The sequence below is a fragment of the Mesocricetus auratus genome, unplaced genomic scaffold, assembly GCF_017639785.1.
Source record: "Mesocricetus auratus isolate SY011 unplaced genomic scaffold, BCM_Maur_2.0 Super-Scaffold_100038, whole genome shotgun sequence".
Classification (NCBI taxonomy): Eukaryota; Metazoa; Chordata; class Mammalia; order Rodentia; family Cricetidae; genus Mesocricetus; species Mesocricetus auratus.
The window spans coordinates 5,628,127-5,650,991 of NW_024429216.1; the positions used below are offsets into that span (position 1 = coordinate 5,628,127).

At 45.2% G+C, this 22,865-nt stretch overlaps 1 protein-coding gene across 5 annotated transcripts in view; it reads right to left on the reverse strand.

The window, feature by feature from the left end:
* Positions 1-1,351: 1,351 nt before the first annotated feature.
* LOC106022533 (zinc finger protein 568) overlaps positions 1,352-22,865 on the reverse strand; it is a 52,012-nt gene continuing 30,498 nt past the window's right edge. For 4 of the 5 annotated variants that reach the window (XM_040734545.1, XM_040734544.1, XM_040734543.1 and 1 more), the window contains 4 exons: positions 17,243-17,292; positions 14,510-14,633; positions 11,556-11,651; positions 1,352-6,875 (listed from right to left, as the gene is read on the reverse strand). In XM_040734545.1, coding sequence (XP_040590479.1) covers positions 5,431-6,875; positions 11,556-11,651; positions 14,510-14,633; positions 17,243-17,292 — 1,715 coding nt within the window. In that variant the 3' untranslated portion in view covers positions 1,352-5,430. The remainder of the gene's footprint in view (positions 6,876-11,555; positions 11,652-14,509; positions 14,634-17,242; positions 17,293-22,865) is intronic. The other variant, XM_040734546.1, reaches the window with a different exon arrangement.

Consider the following 22,865-nt stretch of genomic DNA (forward strand, 5'->3'; position numbering starts at 1 on the left):
GCTCTTTGAAAATACGACCTTGAATTCAGTCTATCAAATAGTGAGAACTTTTGCATCTGTATTCATCCAGAAGATTGGTCTGTCTTCTTTCTTTCTTTCTTTCTTTTTTTTTTTTTTGTGGTGTCTTTATCTGATTTGCTATCAGGATAATAGTAGCTTCATAAAAATAATTTAGAAACTTTACTTTGTGAAAAAATAATTTGAGTATTATTGATGTTGAATCCATCTGGTCCTTGACTTTTTTTCTTTAACAGATTTAAAAAACTGTTTGTGTTCTCCTTCTATGTCCATAGTTAGATTTGGTGTTTTCATGGTGTACAAGAACTCTGTTCTTTTTTTTTTAACTTTATTTTTTATCTTATTGGTATGGCTGTTTTGCCTACATGTATGTATACAAGATTTTCTTTTCTTCCTTTCTTTGCTTTCTCCAGTTTTTTTTTTTTTTCTGGAAGTTTTCCAAATCATTTTCATTGGGTGCTGTAAGTATGGGTTTAAAATGGGACTTGCACAGTTAATGTTTTGCTTTCCTTTTTTTTTTTCCTAGAAATTCAAGTTTTCTTTTTCCAGTGGAGTGTACAGTATTCAGGAGAGGACTTACCCAAGGGGCTGAGGTGCTGTTTTCCTTTGTGGGGCTGGTGTTTAACCCTAATTTCCTCTGAGATCAAATACTTAGTCAGCTTTGGTCTCCTGCCTCATCTGTAGTTTGTGCTGGGGCTGAGGAACTACCCGCACCTGTGTACCTTACTGTGGGCCACCTCAGGCTTCCTCTCTGGATCTGCAACTGAACTCCCTGTAGGCCTAACATTGGGTCATAAACAGTCACCCTTTATTGGGACTCCACTGCTTTTGGCAGATGCAACCTAGATTCTCCAGGTGGCACACACCTGGGCAGCAGACATGTTCCTCTTGAGGCAGTCAGTGTGCAGCCTCTCATCCTTCCTGGAACAGCAGAAGTGTGGCACTTCCCATCATGTCATTGCATATCTGGCCCACAGCAGACCAGGCCTGTATCTTTTATACTTTCTTCCTAAGTTGTGCAGATTGTAAGCATGGCTCCTTGGTTTTGTTGAACATTCTTTAAGTGAAAAATCTTTATTAGATCTCCCACTGCTTAAAACATAGATGTTATCTGCTTCTACTGTTCTCTCAGTGACTAGAATACACAGAAATGGAAAAGAGCAGGCACAACAATTAGGTCTGTCCTTGTCAATACCACACTGCTCCTCAGTAGAATGAACGCTGTACATCATCCGTAAGATCCATCTGTACATCTTACACACCAGTGTACTAGGCTACGCCCTCTGCAGGCACAGGAAATAGAGCTCCACGAAGAAAAACTGAGACTTCGAGATATTTTTCTGAAACGATGTTTATTTTATGTAATTTCAACCAAAACTAAACAAACAAAAACCCATGTTTCAAAAATACTGGGTGGTCGTTACACACATGCTATTGATCCTCTGTATTTTTAGGAAGGAAGATTTAAGGCCATAAAATACAGAAAACTAGTTGGGATAAAAGATAATTGAGAACAAAACCAGTAAAGCAGCATACAGACAAAAGCCATTTAAAATAAGGTGAGGAAACTACATCTACAAGCACAATATGCCAGCTGCTTGCTTTGTGAATGTTTTATTGACACAGTGGTATCCAGTGCTGTTTGGCCAGGAACGTAACTGACATCATTTTCTTTGGGGGCTGTGCTGTGCATCACAAGACACTGAGAAGGATCTCTTTCGGCCTCTGCCCACTAGACACAAGCAGCAACCATCTTTAAAGTGACAAACAAGAATGCCTGTGGACATCGGCAATTGTCTACGAGGATGCGGTAGAAGTGGCTGAGAACCACTGGTTCAAACGATGCACTTCCATGCTGCAAAGGTCACATGAAAACAGGCCCCCAAAGCTTGCAATACTGTCTGGCCCTTCAGAAAACAACACTTTGATATAAGCAAGGGCAAATGACATATGCCAGACTAAGACAATAAATTGCTAATGTGGTAATATGATCGTCTAGCTGTGCTTCTACAAATGTCTCAAAAAACAACTCCAATTTTACAAAGGGAGACCGATAACAATGTGCAATTCACAGAAACAAAGCTCAAATGTCCCATAGGCCCGGGAGATGCTCAGCCTTGCTGGCAGTTAAGGTAGTGCAAATGGAAGGCATGTTTTCAGTCCTGGTTGACAAGAGTTGGGAAACGCACACACATTCACGAGCTTTACACAAAAGCAATAAGGCACCAAGTACATTTCAAATCTACTATGTTAAGGCAAGGATTCAACTGGCAGGAATTCACCTGCTTTACAGAAGCAGAAACGCCAACACGCGGCAACACCTGTGTCCTGACCTCGTTGATGGTAAAGCTAACCTGAACAATGACTGCTGAAGAATGGGCTGCAAACACATGGCTCATACGAATTACTTGAGGCTAGTTAGCTCTGTAAATATCGACCAGAAAGGTGTCTATTGTGGATCACCACATGAGAAGAAGAGGCTGCACTACTGTGTGTGTATGCACAATCCCATTCAACACTCTCTCCACCCATAACCTGTCACCTAAACAGTGCAAGCATGGGTGTGCGTACCAACCAGAGTGAGAATGGAAGCCCAGCACCCACGGGCTACTAGCACCTAAGACTGTTAGAGAATGTCCTTTCTCTAACGGAATCACTGCGGTATATTCTAGCCTTCAGGCGCATAATGATACATACATTTGGGAGAGGACATTCAAGTCTTGAGAAAAGTATGTATACATGAACAGCGCATTAAAGAGCTTTCCTTCCAACACTGAAATCAGTACTACTATCTCCTTTTAAAAACTGCTTTAATTACTTTAATTAATTCCTATAAAATGTGCAAGTTCTTTTTAGAATAGTTAAGATTTTAGATTTATTAAATTAATATACCAGTGCAGATTAAAATTCAGTCATCATTTCTCCCTTTTCAAAAAGACTTGATGGGCTGGAGAGACGACTCAGTCAGTAAAGTACCTGCCGTGCAAGCGTGAGGACCTGAGTTCCAAGTTTCCCAAAGCCCACATAAAAAAGCCGGGTGATGTGGCGCCTGCTTTTAATGCCAACGCAAAGGATACAGGGCCCCATGGGTCCCTGGGCGTCACTGGTCAGCCAGCTGAGCCTAATTGGTGAGCCTTAGCTCCTCATGAGGCCCTGTATCAAAAAACCAAAGTGGATGGCTCCTGAAGCAAGACATCTTAGGTGGACCTCCACACACGTGTGCACACAACACACCCACTCACTACCTGAATTGTTATAAATCGTTCTGCAGTAGTCTGTCTACTCATTAGCAGTTTTACTTACCACATGCATTATTGTTCTACAGTGTGAGGCAGATAAACTTCACTAGGGCGACTATTCTCAAGTGGAAGTCTGTAAACAGGGACGTGATCTCCCTTCACAGCAGGCACTGTGAGGGGAGAGTTGCTTTGTTACTCTGGTGTCTACTTACTAGCATGTCTACAAACACATCTGCACAAAGCACCACTTTGCTGGCTTCTGATGAGACTTGCTGCTCTAATCAGAATAGCCTCTATTAAGTACAGTGAGTTTGTAAATAGCTGACTTCATTTTGTAAAAATGCTTGCTCCCTTCACAGCTGTGAGTGCTGTCCTTGTGTCCTGAAGAGGTAGAAGATTTTTTAGCTGTCACATGATTCAGATTTAGAGGAATTAGTGCAGTTCCTTAAGCAGGTTCTCCTTGATTCTAACTTCATTCAGGAAAACAATACTTTTCCAGGATTTAAGATATATTGTAAAAAGCAGGATATAAAAATACACTATCAAATGCTGTAAGTAAACATCCTACATCTTACTTAATCAAAAGTGAATATATACTTTAATATGGCTAAGAAAATACTTTGGAAAATAATGCTTCTCTATATCAGACATACTATAAAAGCTGAATATATATAAACACTCTACCTTATTGAAACTGAATATATGTGTAAAAATATTTTTCAACGATAATTCTCCAAGAGTTAGGTATACTGTAAAGAGCTGAGTACTCATTTTCAATGTACACATTTCTTATTCTGCAAGCTCAGGGAAAGGGCAGTTCATGGCTTTATGAAGCCACAACGTCACTGACAATGTATTCCCACGACAGTCTCAGCCTCACAACCTTTTGATTGTAGCACAAATCAGGCACCGCCTATCAGTAGCAATGTGCTCCCTGCAGCTGACAAGACCAATTCCCGTGTCTCGTTACTAGAGCCCACTGCGGACTCCTGCTCAGACCCTCTTATCACCCAGGAGACTAAGTGCGCAGTAGGAGGACCAGACTGTAAGTGGTTGGCAGCATCACAGAGGGGATTGGTAACGCCTGTAGACAGGCAAAACCTACAACCTCTGCTTGTGCAACCAGCCTATTTCATTTCGATTTCATCTTCATCTCATACACAACTGTGGCATCGAAATCTCCCCACCTCCCATTTAAACTGAACCTGCTGCCTGGCAGAAGGGCAAAGTATGAATGAAAACTTTTGGTCTGTCTTCAAAAGGGTTCTGTAACAGTCAATGTGAAATGCCCCTCCAACCGCAGGACATGGAAGGCTTTCCTTTTATAAGGCTGCTATAGAAAAGTTCACAATTTTGAAAATAACACGAAAAGCAGCTATCTTTGGCATTTTTCCCCCCCTGGAGACATTCTTCAAGCTATCCTCAAACTTGTGATCCTCCTGCCTTTGGTTCCAGGTGCTTCTATTAATGGCATGCACCACCCTGCCCTGCTGAATTTGGCTATCCCACAAACTAGTCACATCCTCACAGTACAAAGATACATGATGTCAACAATGCTAATTTATAAGAGAATTTAAAAGTCAGTAAGCAATTTACCCTGCCCGAACTCTGGGGTAGGTGAGGGTGAATAAAAAGTAGACGTGGTTAAGTTCTTCCCCACACTTCCTCAGTTGAAGTTCATTTTATAGAATCAATTCAAAAGTATTTCATAAAATTTGAGAAGAACGAAAAATGTGCTGCATTTTTTTTCTAACACAAGTGTGGCCTTAAGTATGAAAGATCCCATTTGTAGTGACTATGAATCTTTCCTCTGAGGGCTAACAGCTAATTTCTCTGATGTTACTGCCTCCTCAGTTTGTCCCTGGTGTGAATTCCCTGAGGCATATCTGGCTCTGGGTCACTGGAAGAACATTCCTACTTTCTTTACGTTCATGAACTTTCCAATTTTTCATAAACTAAAGCCTTGAGATAAATTTTGGAACAATTAAGTCACCTCCGATTTCTGTAATTGTAAGGTTTCTCACTGATGACAAGTGTCCAATCATTTGTGGCCCTACTTAGTCTCTGAGTATGGATTCTAGTGCTAATGAGAAACCCTTTGATGTCGCTTTCCCAATTTGTTAGCCATCATAAGAATTTGTAACTGTATGAACTTTCTGATGGCAGTGTTTCTTCATTCACTCCTCCTCTGTCCCGTATGAATTCTCTGATGCTGGGTAAGGTGAGAGCCACGAATGAAGGCTTTCCCACATTGCTTACACTTATAGGGCTTCTCACCAGTATGGATTTTCTGGTGTCGACTGAGCTCAGAGCCACGGCCAAAGGTCTTCCCACATTCCTTACACTCATAGGGCTTTTCACCGCTGTGGCTTCTTTCATGATGTGTTAGCTCTGATCTTCGAATGAAAGCCTTCCCACACTCCTTACATTTGTGGGGCCTATCACCAGTGTGAACTTTCTGATGTCTAAGGAGCTCTGTGGTACAAGTAAAGGACTTTCCACACTCCTTACATTTATAGGGTTTCTCCCCAGTATGGGCTCTCTGATGTCGGACAAGCTCTGTGCCACGACGAAAGCCTTTGCCACACTCCTTACATTTATAGGGCTTCTCGCCGGTATGAACGCTCTGATGTCGAAGCAGATGTGAATCAGAGATAAAGCCTTTCCCACACTCTTTACACTTGTGGGGCTTCTCCCCAGTGTGAACCATCTGATGGAGGGTGAGCTGTGAGGCACAGCTGTACACTTTGTCACAGTCCTTACACTCATAGCGTCTCGCCCCAGCGTGAGTCAGCTGATGGAGACTAAGCTGCGTGTCGTAACGAAAGGCCTTCCCGCACTCCTTACACATATGCGGCTTCTCACCAGTGTGGATTCGCTGGTGACGAAGAAGATGTGAGGGGCGGGTGAAGGCTTTCCCACACTCCTTACATTCAAAGCACTTCTCGTCAGTATGAACTCTGTGGTGAAGACTAAGCTGGGCAATAGACGGAAAAGCCTTCCCACACTCCTTACACTTGTAGGGCTTCTCGCCTATATGCAACTTTTGATGGTGACTGAGCTGTGAGGTAGAATGGAAACCTTTCCCACATTCCTTACACTTATGAGGTTTCTCACTACTGTGAGTACTCTGAGGTTTCAAAACATCAGAACCACAAACAAGGACACTTTTCTTATTTTCATTGCCTTTTTTGCTGTCATGAAGTCTCTGATGCATGATTAAGTCTGACCTACAGTTAAAGACTTTCCCACACTGTACACACTCAATGCTTTTTTCCTTATTGTGAATTTGCTCATGTTCAGTGAGACATAACTGGCACATGAATGTTTTCTTACATTTCTTGCATTCACAGGGTTTTTCTCTAGGGTGAGCATCTTTGTGGACTGTGCACTGGATGGAACTGGGCCTCTCGACAGAGGTCACTACAGCTTGTCTCAAATGTCCCTCCTGAGGGTCTTGCTGCCTCTCCAGCTGGCCTGTGGCTTGTCTATTACCTCTGGCCCTGCTGTCCTCAATGTTGGGGTGTGTATGTTTTTTTGCCATCTTTTGTTGCCATGATTTAATTTTGTAGCCATCCTTTGGAAGTAAATTCTTGCCTTCTCTTCCAGACACCCAATCTGTAAGATAATAAGAGAGTGGAAGGTCATTTTCACACTTCAGAAGGGAACATTGCTGGAAATGACAGCTAAAAGCGATGAAAATTTAAACCACCAGCAACACAACATTGAAATCTGGAAGGGGGTATGAGATGAGAGACAACGAAGAGTTCAAAAAGGAAGGGGAAGGCCATGTTCTTTCCCCAGGGTGGGCATCCAAATCACATAGGAAATCTATTCAAAGCGTCATCCAGGAACCGTCTAAGAAACTATGAGAATATAAACAGGGCACAGCCGACAACAGCTCCCATCTCTAGCCTCAGACCATGTGCAGATGTTCAGTTTCCTTTGCTGTATCTCAGCCATCTTGTTTAGAGTCATTATTGGCTAAAGAGTTCCACCATGCTATATAGCCTACTAGATCTGCTGCCAACCCCAATTTCCACTCTGCACAGTGGTTAGAATGCTGCTGTTAAAAATAGAGAGATCAGCTGGGCAGCAGTGGAGCACACCTTTAATCCCAGCACTAGTGAGGCAGAGGCAGGTGGATTTCTGTAAGTAAGAATCTAGCCTGGCTACAAAGCAAGTTTCAGGACAGCCAGGACTGTTACACACTGAAGCCCTCTCTTGGGGAAAAAAAAAAGTTGAGTTCATAGCACCCTTCTGTCAGAACCTCCTCGTCACTCAGAATAAACGCCCTCCCAAGGGGGCTGGAGAGGCAGCTCAGAGGTTACAAGCACTTGCTGCTCTTGCAGAAGGCCCAGGCTTGATTCCTAGAGCCTATCCCAGGCAACTCACAACCACCTATAACTCCAGCTCCAGAAGATTTAATGCTCTTTTGGCCTCAACACCTATAGTCAGTCACACATACACACACACACACACACAGAGGAAAAAGAACCTTTTGACAATCTGCCCTTCAGTTCCTGTTTCCTGCCTTAGCTAACCCTGCTCCAGCTCTCTGGCCAACTGCACGTTCTTTACACTGAAGCACAGCTTTAGAACTGCTTTTGAATCGGCTGGCAGAGACTTTCCCTAAGCTATCAATACAGCTCGGTCTGTTGCTTTACTGTGGTCTCTACTTATGACCTTTACAGACTAGGGTGCTCACCACTATACATGCTCTATTGTAAAGCACACTTATTACATGTCCTCTGGTATTTTCTAGTGCTATGCTATGAAAAATTTCAAGCATATATAGAAAAGCATACTTAACTCCATTACCCCGGCTGTTCTGTTCTTATTCTTCATCCATCATGATGCTAGCTAGCTGACCTTCAGTGCTTCTCTAACTTATTTTCCATGGTTTCTCTTCTTACATCCAATAAATTCTGTCCCTGTCATCCCCCTGTAACTGGTTTGAATGTCTCATATAGCTTCTTCTTTTTTCCTAGACAGGGTTTCTCTGTGTAGCCCTGGCTGTCCTGGAACTCACACTGTAGACCAGGCTGGCCTCGAACTCACAAAGTGCTGAGATCAAAGGCGTGCACCACCACCCCCTGGCCTCCTCACATAACTTCTATGTAGCTAATTCACATAGTTAATTCTCTCAGTTACTCTTAGCTACTAGCTGCTTACCCGCCCCCACTAAGGTCAGCATTTAAGGTGATGGGTTTTATTATAGCATTTTCACACAAATGTCATTATGCTCTGTCCCCTCCCCCTAGTTAGTTCTATCCTCCTTTGTTTTCACGCCACACACATCTGCTTCTCTGTCCTTTCCTTCCTGAACTGGAGCCCCTCTCAGGGCTCTGTGGACCATTCTGACCTCCCTCTTACTTTCTATGGCTACATGCTCCTCTTTCCTCAACTACATGGGCCGAATTTCCTCTTTGGGTGATACACACCTTAGCGCTTGGCAGCAGTAATGTAGAACAAACACTACATTTCCCAGACAGCCTTGTAATTCAGTTTCACTGTGTCTGCTGCTTAGAAGGCGATCTAGAGACAAATCTTATACACACCCATCCTCATGGCATAGATGGTGGGGGTAAAACCGGGCCCCACAGTCCCTGCCCCTCTACTACAGCCTGCAGCTTGAGGATAAAATGAGGTGCATGACAAAGGCATTGCTGAAATGCGTCTGTAACACCCGATTATCCCAAAGCCTCCACTAGCTTCTTGCTGACATTCATTAAGCTCACATGCCCCATGCACTGCTGTTCTTGGCACTTTGGCATTCCCTCCCTCCCACACCCTTCTCTCAGGTCCTCTTGCTGTACCCATGTCCTTCCTCGGACAACTACCCCAACCCAGTCCTATATCGCAGAGATATACCTCATCATTCTCCAACTTAGAACACTACATTTCAGTATCTTACTGGCACTTAAATGTTGCAGGGTATCTGTTTACTCTGCATGAAGATGTGTCTATGTTTTGCCTCACCTGCCTAAGGCACCTGATTAGTTTAATAAAGAGTCGAATGGCCAATAGGTAGGTGGGAGAGGTTGGGAGGGACAGAGAGAGGAACTCAGGGGGATGAATGTAGGTGCAAAGATGCCAAGACATGGAGGGAGTCAGATACATGGAGGAGAGGCAAAGAGCCATGTGGCCATGTGGCAGAGTGTAGATGAACAGAAACAGGTTAACTTAAGTTATCAGAGCTAGTTAGGAACAAGCCTAAGCCAAAGGCCGAACTTTCATAATAACAAATCTCTGTGTCATTATTTGGGGGCTGGAGGTTCCCAAAGGCAGTCTGACGAGAAATCTTACTATACTTAAAATAATGTATGTATCTATTTTTCCCTCACTAGAACATGTAATAAATGTGACTGGATGGGGCCTTCACAATAAGAAAATGGTGAGTGGGGTTGGAGACATAGCTCAATGGTTTGGAGCGTGTGCTGTTCTAGCAGAGGAGTCAAGTTCAGTTCTCCAGCACGTGAGTCTGCCAGTTCACAATTGTCTGTAACTTCAGCTCCAGGGGATGTGAAACCAGAGACTGGGGGCAGGCAACAGCAAGTCCCACCCTAGAACATTGTTGAAAACAGTAGCAAACAACTAGTAATGCTGTAGCAGCATAAAGCTATGGTTTTGGTTTTCAGTAAATCAGGAGCTAGAGAGGAAATCACAGATCCAGACAACCTATACTCCTGGAAACACAAAAGGCTGTGCACACGAGCAGCTGTCTGCTTCCCCAGAAGACGTGGAAAGAAGTCCTCATCAGTCACAGTGCCCTCATCCCAAGGTCCTGCACAAGCAGGAGGGGGACTTTGCAGGGCCTGTTTCCTTACAAATGCCTGTGGGAAAGAGTCAGAGAAATACACCAAAGGCATTTGGGGAGCTACTCCCTTGCCCACATTCCACAGTTCATTCCTCCGTCTTATTCTATTTCTTTTTCAGCCAGGCTCTCACTGTTTAGCCCAGGATAGTCTAGAATGCATTATCCCCATGCTTCTAAACTGTTTTAAATTAAAATGCTAACTATACTTGTTAGTTCCTATACTGTGCTCCTTCAAATATAATAATCTCTAGGGCAACCACTAAGAAAATAATTCTAAGAACTACAGTAAGAGAATCAAACAACAATCCAGCTGCAAGTCATCATTAACTGCAAGAGAAACAAGAGAAGACAGGCCAGGTACTAAGCTGGGGAACGGAAGAAGGGGATGCTAGTGACCTCACGTATATAAAAAGGGCTCTAAGAAACCACTCTGGACCCATTTATCAGATAGCCTAGACAAAACACACGAATTCTGATATGAAAAACTATTAGATAGATCCATGAGTAGTTTTGTGACAAAGATTATGAGCTAATAGTTATAATAAAAAATCTGGGGACTGGAGAGACGACTCAGTGGTTAAGAGCACTTGCTGCTCTTGCAAAGGACCTGGATTCAGTTCCTAGCACCCACATCAGGGGACTCTAAACTCCTGTAACCTCCCCAGTTCCAGAGGCTCCAAAGACCTCCTCCAGCCATCTTGAGCACCTGCACGCATGTGCACGTACAGACAAGCAGGTGCTTGTGAATATGCACTAATAGAAACAAATTTTAAAAATTCTTCCCATTGTTAGGTCTCAAAGGAACCCAGCACAAATGGCTGACTGAGGTGCCTATTCAACACATCAAGGTGGATGCTGGCCACCAGGTTCTCCCACCATCTCTCAGTCACCCTGGCTGGCATGTCCCATCCTCTGACCTAAAACTCTCCAGCCTTTGAGTTTGCTTCCCTTTTCCTATAAAGTCCAGCCACTCTGGCTATGCATTTTCTTGGCGCTCTTCCTCTCCTGGTCTTCTGGCTTGCTCCTGGCTCTTGGATCTTGGTCCCCTCCTCCTGTTTCCCCTTTCTTTCTCTCCCATGCCCCCTCCTCTCATAGCCTGGTTCAGGCTGCTGGCCATGTTCTGTCTGGACCCTTCCAGATTCCTCTGGCTGTGCTCTCATACCTACAACAAAAATTTTCTCTTCAATCATAACTAGAAGCAGCCATTTCCTCATTTTTTCACTCACCCATGAAAGTTACAGCTATGAATTACAGATGGAAATAATTTGATGGTTGGGGTCACCACGACATGAGGAACTGTATTAAAGGGTCAGGGTTAGGAAAGTTGAGAACCACTGCTCTAGAACATCCTTTCTCCTGCAGATCATAGGCTTTGGTTGCCTGGGCGCTTTCCCAGCGGCATCTAGAGTGCTGCCCTCTCACAGACTGACTGGATGACAACCTGCCCTGTCTCCTCAGGTCCAGGAACCATCACTCACCGGGAAGCCATTCTTTTGTCTCATTCCTCATAACCATCCAGGGCTCCTTCCCCTGCTCTAAAAGGGAGATCACTCTTGGCTTAGTGTCAGCAAGACCTGTCCAAAGACAAAAGGGGAAGTTTATATTGTGCATGTCAAAATCAACATGGTCCAGAGGCCTGGCACACAGGCACAAGCCTTTAATCCTAGCACTCTAGAGGCAGGCAGAGTCAGGAGGATCTCTGTGGGTTCAAGGCCAGCCAGGGCTACACAGTCAGACTATAGTAAAATAAGTCCATGATTGACAAGAGAAAAAACAGGATCTCAGACCAGAGAAGGGAAGTAGACAGAAGCCCTCACTCCTAACACAGAAGCCCTCACTCCTAACACAGAAGCCCTCTCCTAACACAGAAGCCCCCTCTCCTAACACAGAAGCCCTCACTCCTAACACAGAATCCCTCTCTCCTAACACAGAAGCCCCCTCTCCTAACACAGAAGCCCTCACTCCTAACACAGAAGCCCTCTCCTAACACAGAAGCCCTCTCCTAACACAGAAGCCCCCTCTCCTAACACAGAAGCCCTCACTCCTAACACAGAATCCCTCTCCTAACACAGAAGCCCTCTCCTAACACAGAAGCCCCCTCTCCTAACACAGAAGCCCTCACTCCTAACACAGAAGCCCTCTCCTAACACAGAAGCCCTCTCCTAACACAGAAGCCCCCTCTCCTAACCCAGAAGCCCCCTCTCCTAACCCAGAAGCCCTCACTCCTAACACAGAAGCCCTCACTCCTAACACAGAAGCCCTCTCCTAACACAGAAGCCCCCTCTCCTAACACAGAAGCCCCCTCTCCTAACACAGAAGCCCTCACTCCTAACACAGAATCCCTCTCTCCTAACACAGAAGCCCCCTCTCCTAACACAGAAGCCCTCACTCCTAACACAGAAGCCCTCTCCTAACACAGAAGCCCTCTCCTAACACAGAAGCCCCCTCTCCTAACCCAGAAGCCCCCTCTCCTAACCCAGAAGCCCTCACTCCTAACACAGAAGCCCTCACTCCTAACACAGAAGCCCCCTCTCCTAACACAGAAGCCCTCTCTCCTAACCCAGAAGCCCTCACTCCTAACCCAGAAGCCCTCTCTCCTAACACAGAAGCCCTCTCCTAACACAGAAGCCCCCTCTCCTAACCCAGAAGCCCCCTCTCCTAACCCAGAAGCCCTCACTCCTAACACAGAAGCCCTCACTCCTAACCCAGAAGCCCCCACTCCTAACACAGAAGCCCTCTCTCCTAACCCAGAAGCCCTCTCCTAACACAGAAGCCCTCTCTCCTAACCCAGAAGCCCTCTCTCCTAACCCAGAAGCCCTCACTCCTAACCCAGAAGCCCTCTCTCCTAACCCAGAAGCCCTCACTCCTAACCCAGAAGCCCTCTCTCCTAACACAGAAGCCCTCTCCTAACACAGAAGCCCTCTCTCCTAACCCAGAAGCCCTCTCTCCTAACCCAGAAGCCCTCTCCTAACACAGAAGCCCTCTCTCCTAACCCAGAAGCCCTCACTCCTAACCCAGAATCCCTCTCTCCTAACCCAGAAGCCCTCTCCTAACCTAGAAGCTACTATCTCAAACTGACAAACATCCACAAAGGAGAAATTAAGTTTTATGCCCCATGTTCAGTAGTAGATGGCCAGCACAACATGAACTCAATGGTATCATTGGAGGTTTTTGTCTCATAATGCTTTGGACTTTTTATTTTTCTTTCTTTCTTTTTAACCTTACAGATCTTTTGCTTGTATATTATGGTTTCCAATGTGTGCAAATGTGTGTCTCAGTGTCTGTATGTGTTTCTTGTGCTTTTATGTTTTTTTCTATTTCTTCTTCTTTTTTTTTTCCTGTTCGTTTGTTTATTCCTATCCTGGTTTGCTTCTAATGAGAGAAAGAAAAAGTATGGATTTGGGTGGGTAAGGAAGTGGAAAGGATCTGGGAGGATTTGGGGGATGGGAACAATATATTGTATGTAAAAAATGTCTTCCCAATGATATACATACATACATACATACATACATACATACATACATACATATATATATATATATATATATATATATATAGAGAGAGAGAGAGAGAGAGAGAGAGAGAGAGAGAGAGAAACTGGGCCAGTAAGTTGGTTCAATGGGTAAAGGTACTTGTAATACAAGCCTGGCAACCTGAATTCAGTCCTTTGAACTCATGTAGAGATGCATGGAGAGAACCAACTCCATAGAGTTGTTCTCTGACCTCTCTGTGTGTGCGCTCTTCCCCACCCCATTATAATAATAAAGAAATAATAATTTAAGGATCAAAATAAGTGAATGTTAGAGGGCTGGGGAAGAGAAGATGTATCCCTCCCTCCCTCCTTCTCTCTTTCTCTCTGTCTCTGTCTCTGTCTCTCTCTGTCTCTGTCTCTCTGTCTCTCTGTCTCTCTCTGTCTCTGTCTCTGTCTCTGTCTCTCTCTCTCTCTCTTTCTCTCTCTCTCTCTCTGTCTCTCTCTCTCTCTCTGTAAGCATCATTAATTTAGCTGAGTACTTGAAAAGTATTCACGGGAGCGGTGCAGGTCTGTATCCTCAGCACTTGTAAAGCTAAGGCAGAGGAATGTCATGGCTTTCAGAGCATCGTGGGCCGCATAGCCGACAAACAAAACACGGCAGCAGGCTGGAGAGATGGCTCAGCAGCTGAGAGCATTGACTGCTCTTACAAGAGGACTGGAGCTCAATTCTCAGCACCCACCTGGTGACTCATAACCATTTGTACCTCAAATTCTAGGGGACCTGACTGATGCCTTTTCTGGCTCCCACGGGCACCAGGCACACATGTGGAACACAGGCATACCTGCAGGCAGAGCACCCACTCACATAATAAACTAAAAAAATTAAAATCAGCACTTATCATAGAGAACAGGAAAATTCTGGAAGGGCAATTCTGAACCTTGGTGGGAGGATGAACTTACCTAGCGAAAGCAGGTTGCTATAATTCTCCAACATTACATCCTGGTACAAACTTCTGTGGGAACGGTGCAAGCACTCCCACTCCTCTCGAGAGAAGTAAATGACCACATCTTTGAAGTCCAAGCCCTGAAATCACACACAAACTCTTAAGCTAACAGGAAGGACAGTGGAGAAGGCCATTCCCGAGTGAAGCCTGCCGTATGAACAGGTCAGTGTGGGAACAAAGGTGCACGTGTGGGCTCTGCTCTGAGCACACCTGCTGCTTGGTGCTTCAATGGACTCCAGGAAGCGGTGTTTTTCAACTGAACGGAATTGCACTCACAAGTACATGCAAGTGGGTGTGCTTTGTCAAACATTTACTTTTTCTAACTGGTAACTTTTTGAACCTAGCTGTAATTCTGTGCTTTAATTGCTGACCCACCGTGCTCCATAACTGTCTCTCCTCTCTGCACCTACGAAAGTCTGCTCTTCTACATTTTTACATCTAAAACAGTTCCATTATGAACTCTTATACCAACCTGACCTTACACCTCCCATCTCATGCTGCACCCTCGCTTTCCCTCCAAAGAATCCATGGCATTCACACCCTCCATCCAGTGTCCCTATGCCCAGTCTCTACCCTGGGAAAACTCAAGTGTAATGTCTTCCACAGCGAGGCAAAACTAAAACTGGTGATAAACTATTGGACCACCACTCCAGTCTGCTCCAATAGCTGCAGGAAATGGACTTTCTACTGAGGACATCCTTTGTAGAAGGCCTCACACAAAACAGCCCCGGAAGGAGTTAAAAAGGAAAGACATATCCATCACCCTAGGTGTGTAAAACACAACAACAACAACAACAACAAACACAAAAGATTAGGAGACAATAAATAACCACAAGAGGTGCCCCAACCCCCAACTCCCAGATAATAGATGTCAGAATCCCTTGGCAGATGTCTGAGAAAAACTTTAGAGTCCTACTTTTAAAAGCAATGACAGGAAAAGGGGGAATACTGAAAACCAGCTGTGTACCCACTGGTACCCAACGGGCCACCAGTGGAAAGTTTCAAGAGTTACAGCTGGGTGTGGTGGTGCACACTTTTGGTCCCAGCATTGGGGAAGCAGAGGCAGGAAGATCGAGTTTGAGCCATCCTGATCTACAAGTAAGTTCCAGGCCAGCCAAGGCTATACAGTAAAACCCTGTCTTACAGCAAACAAAGCCATCCAGGAGTCACACAGAGAGCCATGGCTAAACTATATGGGTCATACAACAAAACCAAAGGTCATGAATCTGGGAAAGGGCCGTGTAGAGAAGGGGGTATTGTTTGGCATGGGAGGGAGACTTGAGAGGGTCCAGAGAGAGTTATCAGAATGTATTATATACCTGTATTAAATTGTCAAAGAACAACACAAAAAAGAAAAAGGGGGGGAGGGGTTGGCGAGATGCCTCAGCAGTTAAGATCACTGGCTGCTCTTCCAGAGGATGCAGGTTCAATTCTCAGCACCCATATGGCAGCCTATAATCATCTGTAATTCCAGTCTCTGGGGATCCACCATCCTCTTCTAGCTTCTGTGGGTATCAGACATATGCATGTAGTACAAAGACATACATACAGGCAAAATACCCACACACATAAAATAAAAGTGAATGTTGAAAAAATAAAAAAATGTCATTCACCACACAAATATGATCTTGAGGATGGGGAGGAGTACTGTGACATGGTCACTGCATTCACGAACTCACTACCCACCCAAGGCCAAACTAACAAGACCAGTCAGCATTCCAACAGGCAGCACTACTGAACTGATGGGGGGGGGAGGGGATGAAGACATGTGGGTATGAGCTGGGGGGGGGTGACACACAGCAACATAGGGACATCTGGAAGAAGTATAAGGGGAAATTTGGGCATGCACATGATCAATGTACTCTGTATACGTGAAACTCTCAAAGAAGGAATACAGATACCCTATTTAAAAAAAGAACACATAACAGAAGTAATGACAGTCATAGCTGTCTCACAGGGTTATGACGAGGACTAAACAAGGTCACATTTGCTGGGCGTTGGTGGCGCACGCCTTTAATCCCAGCACTCAGGAGGCAGAGGCAGGCGGATCTCTGTAAATTCGAGACCAGCCTGGACTACCAAGAAAGTTCCAGGACAGCCTCCAAAGCCACAGAGAAACCCTGTCTCGAAAAACCAAACCAAACCAAAACAAAACAAAAACAAAAACAAAGTCACATTTGAGAAGACCCTCAAACTACAGTGACTCAAAGTAAGTACCTAAGTCAGTTGTCCCTGCCAGCGCCATCTTGCACTGAAAACAGAAACATAGGGCCACTTATATGCATAGACAAAACAATCTGAAAACATTAACAGCTGAGTGTCTTCTGGGGAAAAATGAGTGGAAGACACCATAGGCTGTTATAATTTTTAAGCAAGAAGGTCATTACACTGACCCTAGAAGGGACAAAGAAATTAGACTGAAATAACCTCAATTTCCCTGCTAAATGACCAGGTTCACCATCAAGAACACAAAGAACACATCCATCAAGAACGCAAGGCTGGGGAACAGAAATTCTAGCTAACACAGACAGTTTGTACAAAGCACATGTCCTGGGCTGGTTTGGGAAAACTGCTCCCAAACATGGCTTCCTCTTCTCCAAATCACCGAGGGCTTTAGAGGAGACTCCTGAATCATAGCAGCATTTAGACCTAGAAGCTTCTCATGACGAAAGTGACAAATGTGGCTTACCTTGGTCATGTCTTTCGATGTAAAACTCTTCTTTCCTCCTCCTCTGGCTTCTTAGAAAAAGAAAAAGGTGGGAAATGGTTAAGAAACTATGTGGAAACTATGTGTTTAGACAGAGGACACTCCTGTGCCATCCCTCAGCCCCAGCACTGAAGAGGACCAGAGGCCCACACCTCGCCACCTTCTCCAATCCTTACTTAGTAAAAAGGCTTAGGACACAGATTGAAGTCCTGAGGCAGAATCCTAAACATAAGCTTGTTCTTCCTTAAGTAAAAGCACCAGGGGGTGGTGGCACACGCCTTTAATTCCAGCATATGGGAGACAGAGGCAGGCAGATCTCTGAGTTTGAGGCTAGCCTAGCCTACAAAGTGAGTTCTAGGACAGCCAGAGCTACGCAGAGAAACCAAAAACAAACCTAGAGCAGAAAAAGCTGTCTGCAGCCACCATGTTAACTTGTCAGGTCTCATCCATCTCAGAAGAGCTGGCCTGCCTGGCCAGCGCCTGGATGAGGGAGAGCCTTACTTCACTGTCTTCGGCTCCAGCAGCTTACACTGAGCCCAAGTTTGGCTCTAAGCAGCAGGTACACTCCTGACCCTCATCCTGTGGCATCTATAGGATGGAAAAGTGGGAATTTCTCTATTTCCTCAAACCTAGAGCCAGCCTGCGGGGAACAGCACTCACAGCACTCGAGAACTGAGTGGGGAGGTTCGAGGAGTGAGTAAAGGTAGCTGTGGTCATTGCTGTTGACACTCACGCGAGGAACTACAAAGGCTTTCTACATAGTTGAGACTGGAAGAAGAGGCCAGTCAGACTCCAGCCAGGCTAGAACAACAGGCATCTCTCTCCACCCAGCTCCCACAGACAAGGGTCCACCATGTTCACACAGGAAAAGGCTGCATGCCCTGGGGTTAGAGACATAAGTTCAAGGCCAGCCTAGTTTATACAGTATGACCCTGTCCCCCCAAATTAGAACAAATCAAATGAGAAGTTAGCATTTTGCAAATACTCAGAAGCTAACATATCTGTGTGTGACTAGGGCTTCTCCAGGGTAAAATGTATCATTGGGTCTGAGCTTTCCTCAGAGTCCCTGCCATGCTGTTGTCTGTCCTCTTCCAGCCGTAGTAACATTTTATTGTCTGTGTAGCCCCGGCTGTTACGGAACTCACTCTGTAGACCAGGCTGGCCTCCAACTCAGATCCGCCTGCCTCTGCCTCCCGAGTGCTGGGATCAAAGGTGTGTGCCACCACTACCACCTGACCTTCAGGAAGCTATGTTGAGAGTGGACTTTTCTGAAAATCTCAGTACTGGGCTACAGTGTCCCTTGGGCTTGGATCAGAACCTATTGCCTTTAATCTGAGGTCACTTACTCTCCCTTGGTTTACCATTTGTGACATTTACCACACACCAGGAAGGGAGTTAAAGAATTACAAAGACAACTGTTTCTTATCCCCTCTCAACTGGATCTGATTAATTTGCCAAAACCTCTAATGGGTCTATCTCTTTACACATTTGGATAACTTCATGCAGTAGGACAGAAAATAGACAGTTCCTGCATTACAGCCTTTTCTCCCTTGAAAATAAAATAAAGCAACACCAAAACACACAACACCCTCTCTCGACTCCAGCTGTTCCAGCTGTTCCCTGGGTGGAGTGGTAGCCAGCCTGCCGTGAGCAGTATTACTTCCCAGCTCTCCCCCTGCTATCATCAGCATCAGCCCGGCTTCTCAGGGTGACACCAGGTTTTCTTTCTGTGGAGACCTTCTCAGTTGCCCCCTTCTTGCCCAAGCAGGGTGGGACTGAACACTTGCTGCCCAATCAATAACTGCCTCCAGCAGCTGCTGCCTCTCTCAGTGAGAAACCCACCGCACTGCACCTTCAGGTCCCCAGGGCAGACTAAGAGATTAAGCAAATACCACATTCTCAGTCCCTCACAACTGCCCATCCTCGCTCATATGGTCCTGTGACAACCTAACTCCATCTGTCTGGATTGCCTTAGTTGTCCTGCAATGCCTGACAGCAAGGATAGAGATTGAACACATCTGTCCTATTTTTATCAGGAAGTAGACAGGGTGACTCACTGTCCATTAAAATAATTTAAATGGTTTTATGGTCTTGACTCTTTAGGGAAGAATTTTAGGTAGCTAGATATTAGCAGGCTTGGAGGTCACTGAGGTCACCCCTCCTCCAAAGCACCCTTCTCCAGGATTTCACACACTAGAGACTATCCCAAGACTCCCCTGATGAGCAGGAAAGAACTACTAAATCCTAAGTGTGCTACTTTCACCTGGCTAATAAAGCCCCTCAAGTATGTTACCTAGGGGCATGTCAGTGTCTAAAGATCCTCTATTAACTTGTTTTTCTAGTTTCTTGCTCTTCCCCACTCCCAGGCAATGCCCACCTCCAGGAAACGCAGGCAGCCTACCTGAAAATACTTACTATGGACTACCCATAAAATATCATCCAGAACCTTCCCCTTCCTCTGAGACCTGTAAGAAAGGGACAGTCACTCTGCCACATGGGGTTGGACTCTCCTCAGAGCTCATACCACACTGCTGTCTGTTCTTCTATAACTTTCAAGAAATTTCATACTTAAAAAGAAACCAATGGGGCATCACGAATCACAGAGGATGCTTCTAAACAAGGAACCAATCACACTGCCCTCTGCCAAGCTCTGGGACAGAGACTATACTGGGAATACTTCGTAAAATGGCTTTCTGTTGCTCGACGTTGTTAAATTTAGTTGGAGCAGAAGCAGCAGCTGGCTAGTTACATGGGAACAGGCATCAGTTATGCTCCAGAAGCAGCTGCTGAGCTCACCATGGGTTTGGCACAGACACTCTGCCCAAAGCCTAGTGCAGCTGGCACCCATCTGTTATTTGCTGATGCAGTCATCAGTCAAAATTACACTGTGACTCGCATTCCCATAGCTTGCCAAGATAAGAAAAAAAAAATGAAACTATGAAGATGGAATTAACAGCACTGAAAATTAAGACTTTTCTTACATATGTCTCACATTACCCAGTCAATCTTACCTCAGTACTCATCTACCCAAGAGAAATGAAGATACCTCCCTATACGGAGTCTCATTACACATTCTATGCTTTCTTTCTGATAGCCCCCAAACTTGAAGCTGCACAACTCTTCATCAAGTGACTGGATGTGGAAACATTACCAGTAAAAAGAAGCTACAGAGACTGCAATGTGGCTAAAGCTACGGTATCTGAGCCAGTGAAGCCAGCTGTCACAGACAGTGCAAGGCTCCACTCGTATGAAAACCAACCCACCAAGTTGGATGTTGGAATTGGTGATTTCAGATGGGGAATGGAGGCTTCTGGAAGAAGGAGCCCAGGACACTGGGGAGATGGATTAAATACTTCACTTTCTCTTCTAGGAGTAGAGACACAGATCTCTGTACACTTATCAAGATACAGACTTGACACTTTGTGTAAAATGTTTCCATTTTTTAAAAAGAAAGACTTCAGTCTTAAGAGAAATAAAGGATTTTCGGAGACCAGGGTTGGTAAAGAACTGAAAGAAGGAACAGCTGGGAAACAGCCTGACACACGTGGACTACTTCAGACCAAAAGTGCAGCGCACCTAACGCTCTGGCTTCCAGTCTGCTGTGCACAAAGCTTGGAAGGTTCTCATTCACCTAACAAGTCAAACCCTACTTAAGCCGGGCGGTGGTAGCACATGCCTTCAATTATAGCACTGAGGAGGCAGAGGCAGAAACTATGTGAGTTTGAGGCCAGCTTGGTCTACAGAATGAGTTCCAGGACAGTCAGGACACAAAGAAACTCTGTCTGGAAAAAGCAAACACCAAAAACCAAACCAAACTAAAAACCTATTTAAAACAAGCAACATCCTCTCAGAGCCATCAGAACAGTGAGGTCCCAGGACAAACTGTCCTCCCAATTCTGAGACACAAGCAGCTACAAGAGTCACAACTGATGGAGCAGAAACCACAGAAGACGGTGATAGGGTAGAAAAAATCCAAACTACAGCTGATGAGTTCCCAACGAGTGTCAGTGCGCAACTCCGAGAGGTGAAGTCTTAGCCTCAGGGAAATGCCCCATACAGTCTTATGAGTTCCTTCCTTCCTCTTTAAAATACAAAATAACATGGGTTTTATGTAACATATAAGAGGGGGGCATCCATTTTGGTCAGAAAGGTTGGCCTCAAGAGTTTAATGCCATCACACAGATTGGCACGCCAAAGGCATTTTGAAAGCTAAATACAAGAGTGAACAGATTGCTTAGTTTGAAAAGTTGAAACACTACACTAGGCAATTCCCCTCCCTTTCTCTACAAATCCCTTGGGCAGTACTACAGTTGCCTCAGGCAGCTAGAGTTTCAGCATCTAAAAGAGAAGGGTCGAGGGGAACTGGGGGAAAAAAGGAGCAAACTGGCAAGCGTAACTGATAGAGGCAGCTGCCACTTGTGGCAGACCAGAGACTAGCCTGATGCCAATTTTCTTCACGCTTGCCCTGACATCTGTCCAAACAGGCTGCTGCCATGACATTCTGGGGGCAAACGTGCCCAAGACTCAGGAAGGAGAAATGTGGACAGAGAGCAGACAGAATATACTTTGTGTCAGCTCCTAAGTGGCACAGATGATTACGGCCAAACATGGAGACGATGGAAAGTCCACAACCTGAGGCCCTAGAAAGAGGAGGACTGAGCTCATGACCAGTACAGCCCAGTCCTCCTCTCCACTATGACCATCAGCAATAGCACTTCCCATCCCCCCCCCACAAACCAGAGTCAAACACACCGGGGTCTCGTCTCCACTTGCTTCTCAGCTTGTCTTATTTGCCTGCTGTCTAGATAAGCAGCACACACAGGACAGAAATGGCTAGCACCGAGGAAAAATAAATTATGTTTATTATAGATTTGCTCCCTCTCTCCAAAATTTCTGCCCCAGACCCTGAGCCTCAACAAGTCTGTCTAACATTAGGAATGGCTGGTGTATCTGAAAGAAACCACCGAAAAGGGAACAAGACGCCATGGGAGCGGGCCTTTTCCAGGTGGTGGGCTTAGGAGCTTCTGTTTGTTTTCCAAATGCATCGCCAGGTTTAGTAGAGATCAGAGAAATTCTCCACTGTGCGTCTGACAGGGGGTGGGGAAAGCCACCCTCTGAAATACACCCAGAGCACTCTGTCCTTCACAACGCCAGTCCCAGGAGTGTACACAAGAGTCTAACTTAGCGGGGTCTCATTAGCACTAATGGGTCTGGGGACGGGGGTTTACTATAGTCACCCTGCTCCACCTCCTGGGTAAAAACCGAGACACTGGCGATGTTCACAGTTCAGAGCAGTTCACTGACGACTGAGATCAGACACAAAACAGTTTCCTCCCCATCAAGTTACAGAGCAGGAAACACGCTGTAAAGAGGGAAAGCGCTTCCGAACGGAGATGCTTGCACAAGACTCCCAGAGTCTCCTGGGACTCAGGCCGCTGTCTTTCACCTACGTCTATCACATCACTAGGAGTCTGTTGACCACTTAAGAAATGTCCAGTTAAAAAAACAACAAAAACAAATAGCAAGGTACAGTAAAAATGAACACCAGAGTTTGAAGTAACAGAGCAAGGACTCAGGTATGACAAGAACATTGTAGTTGAACAGA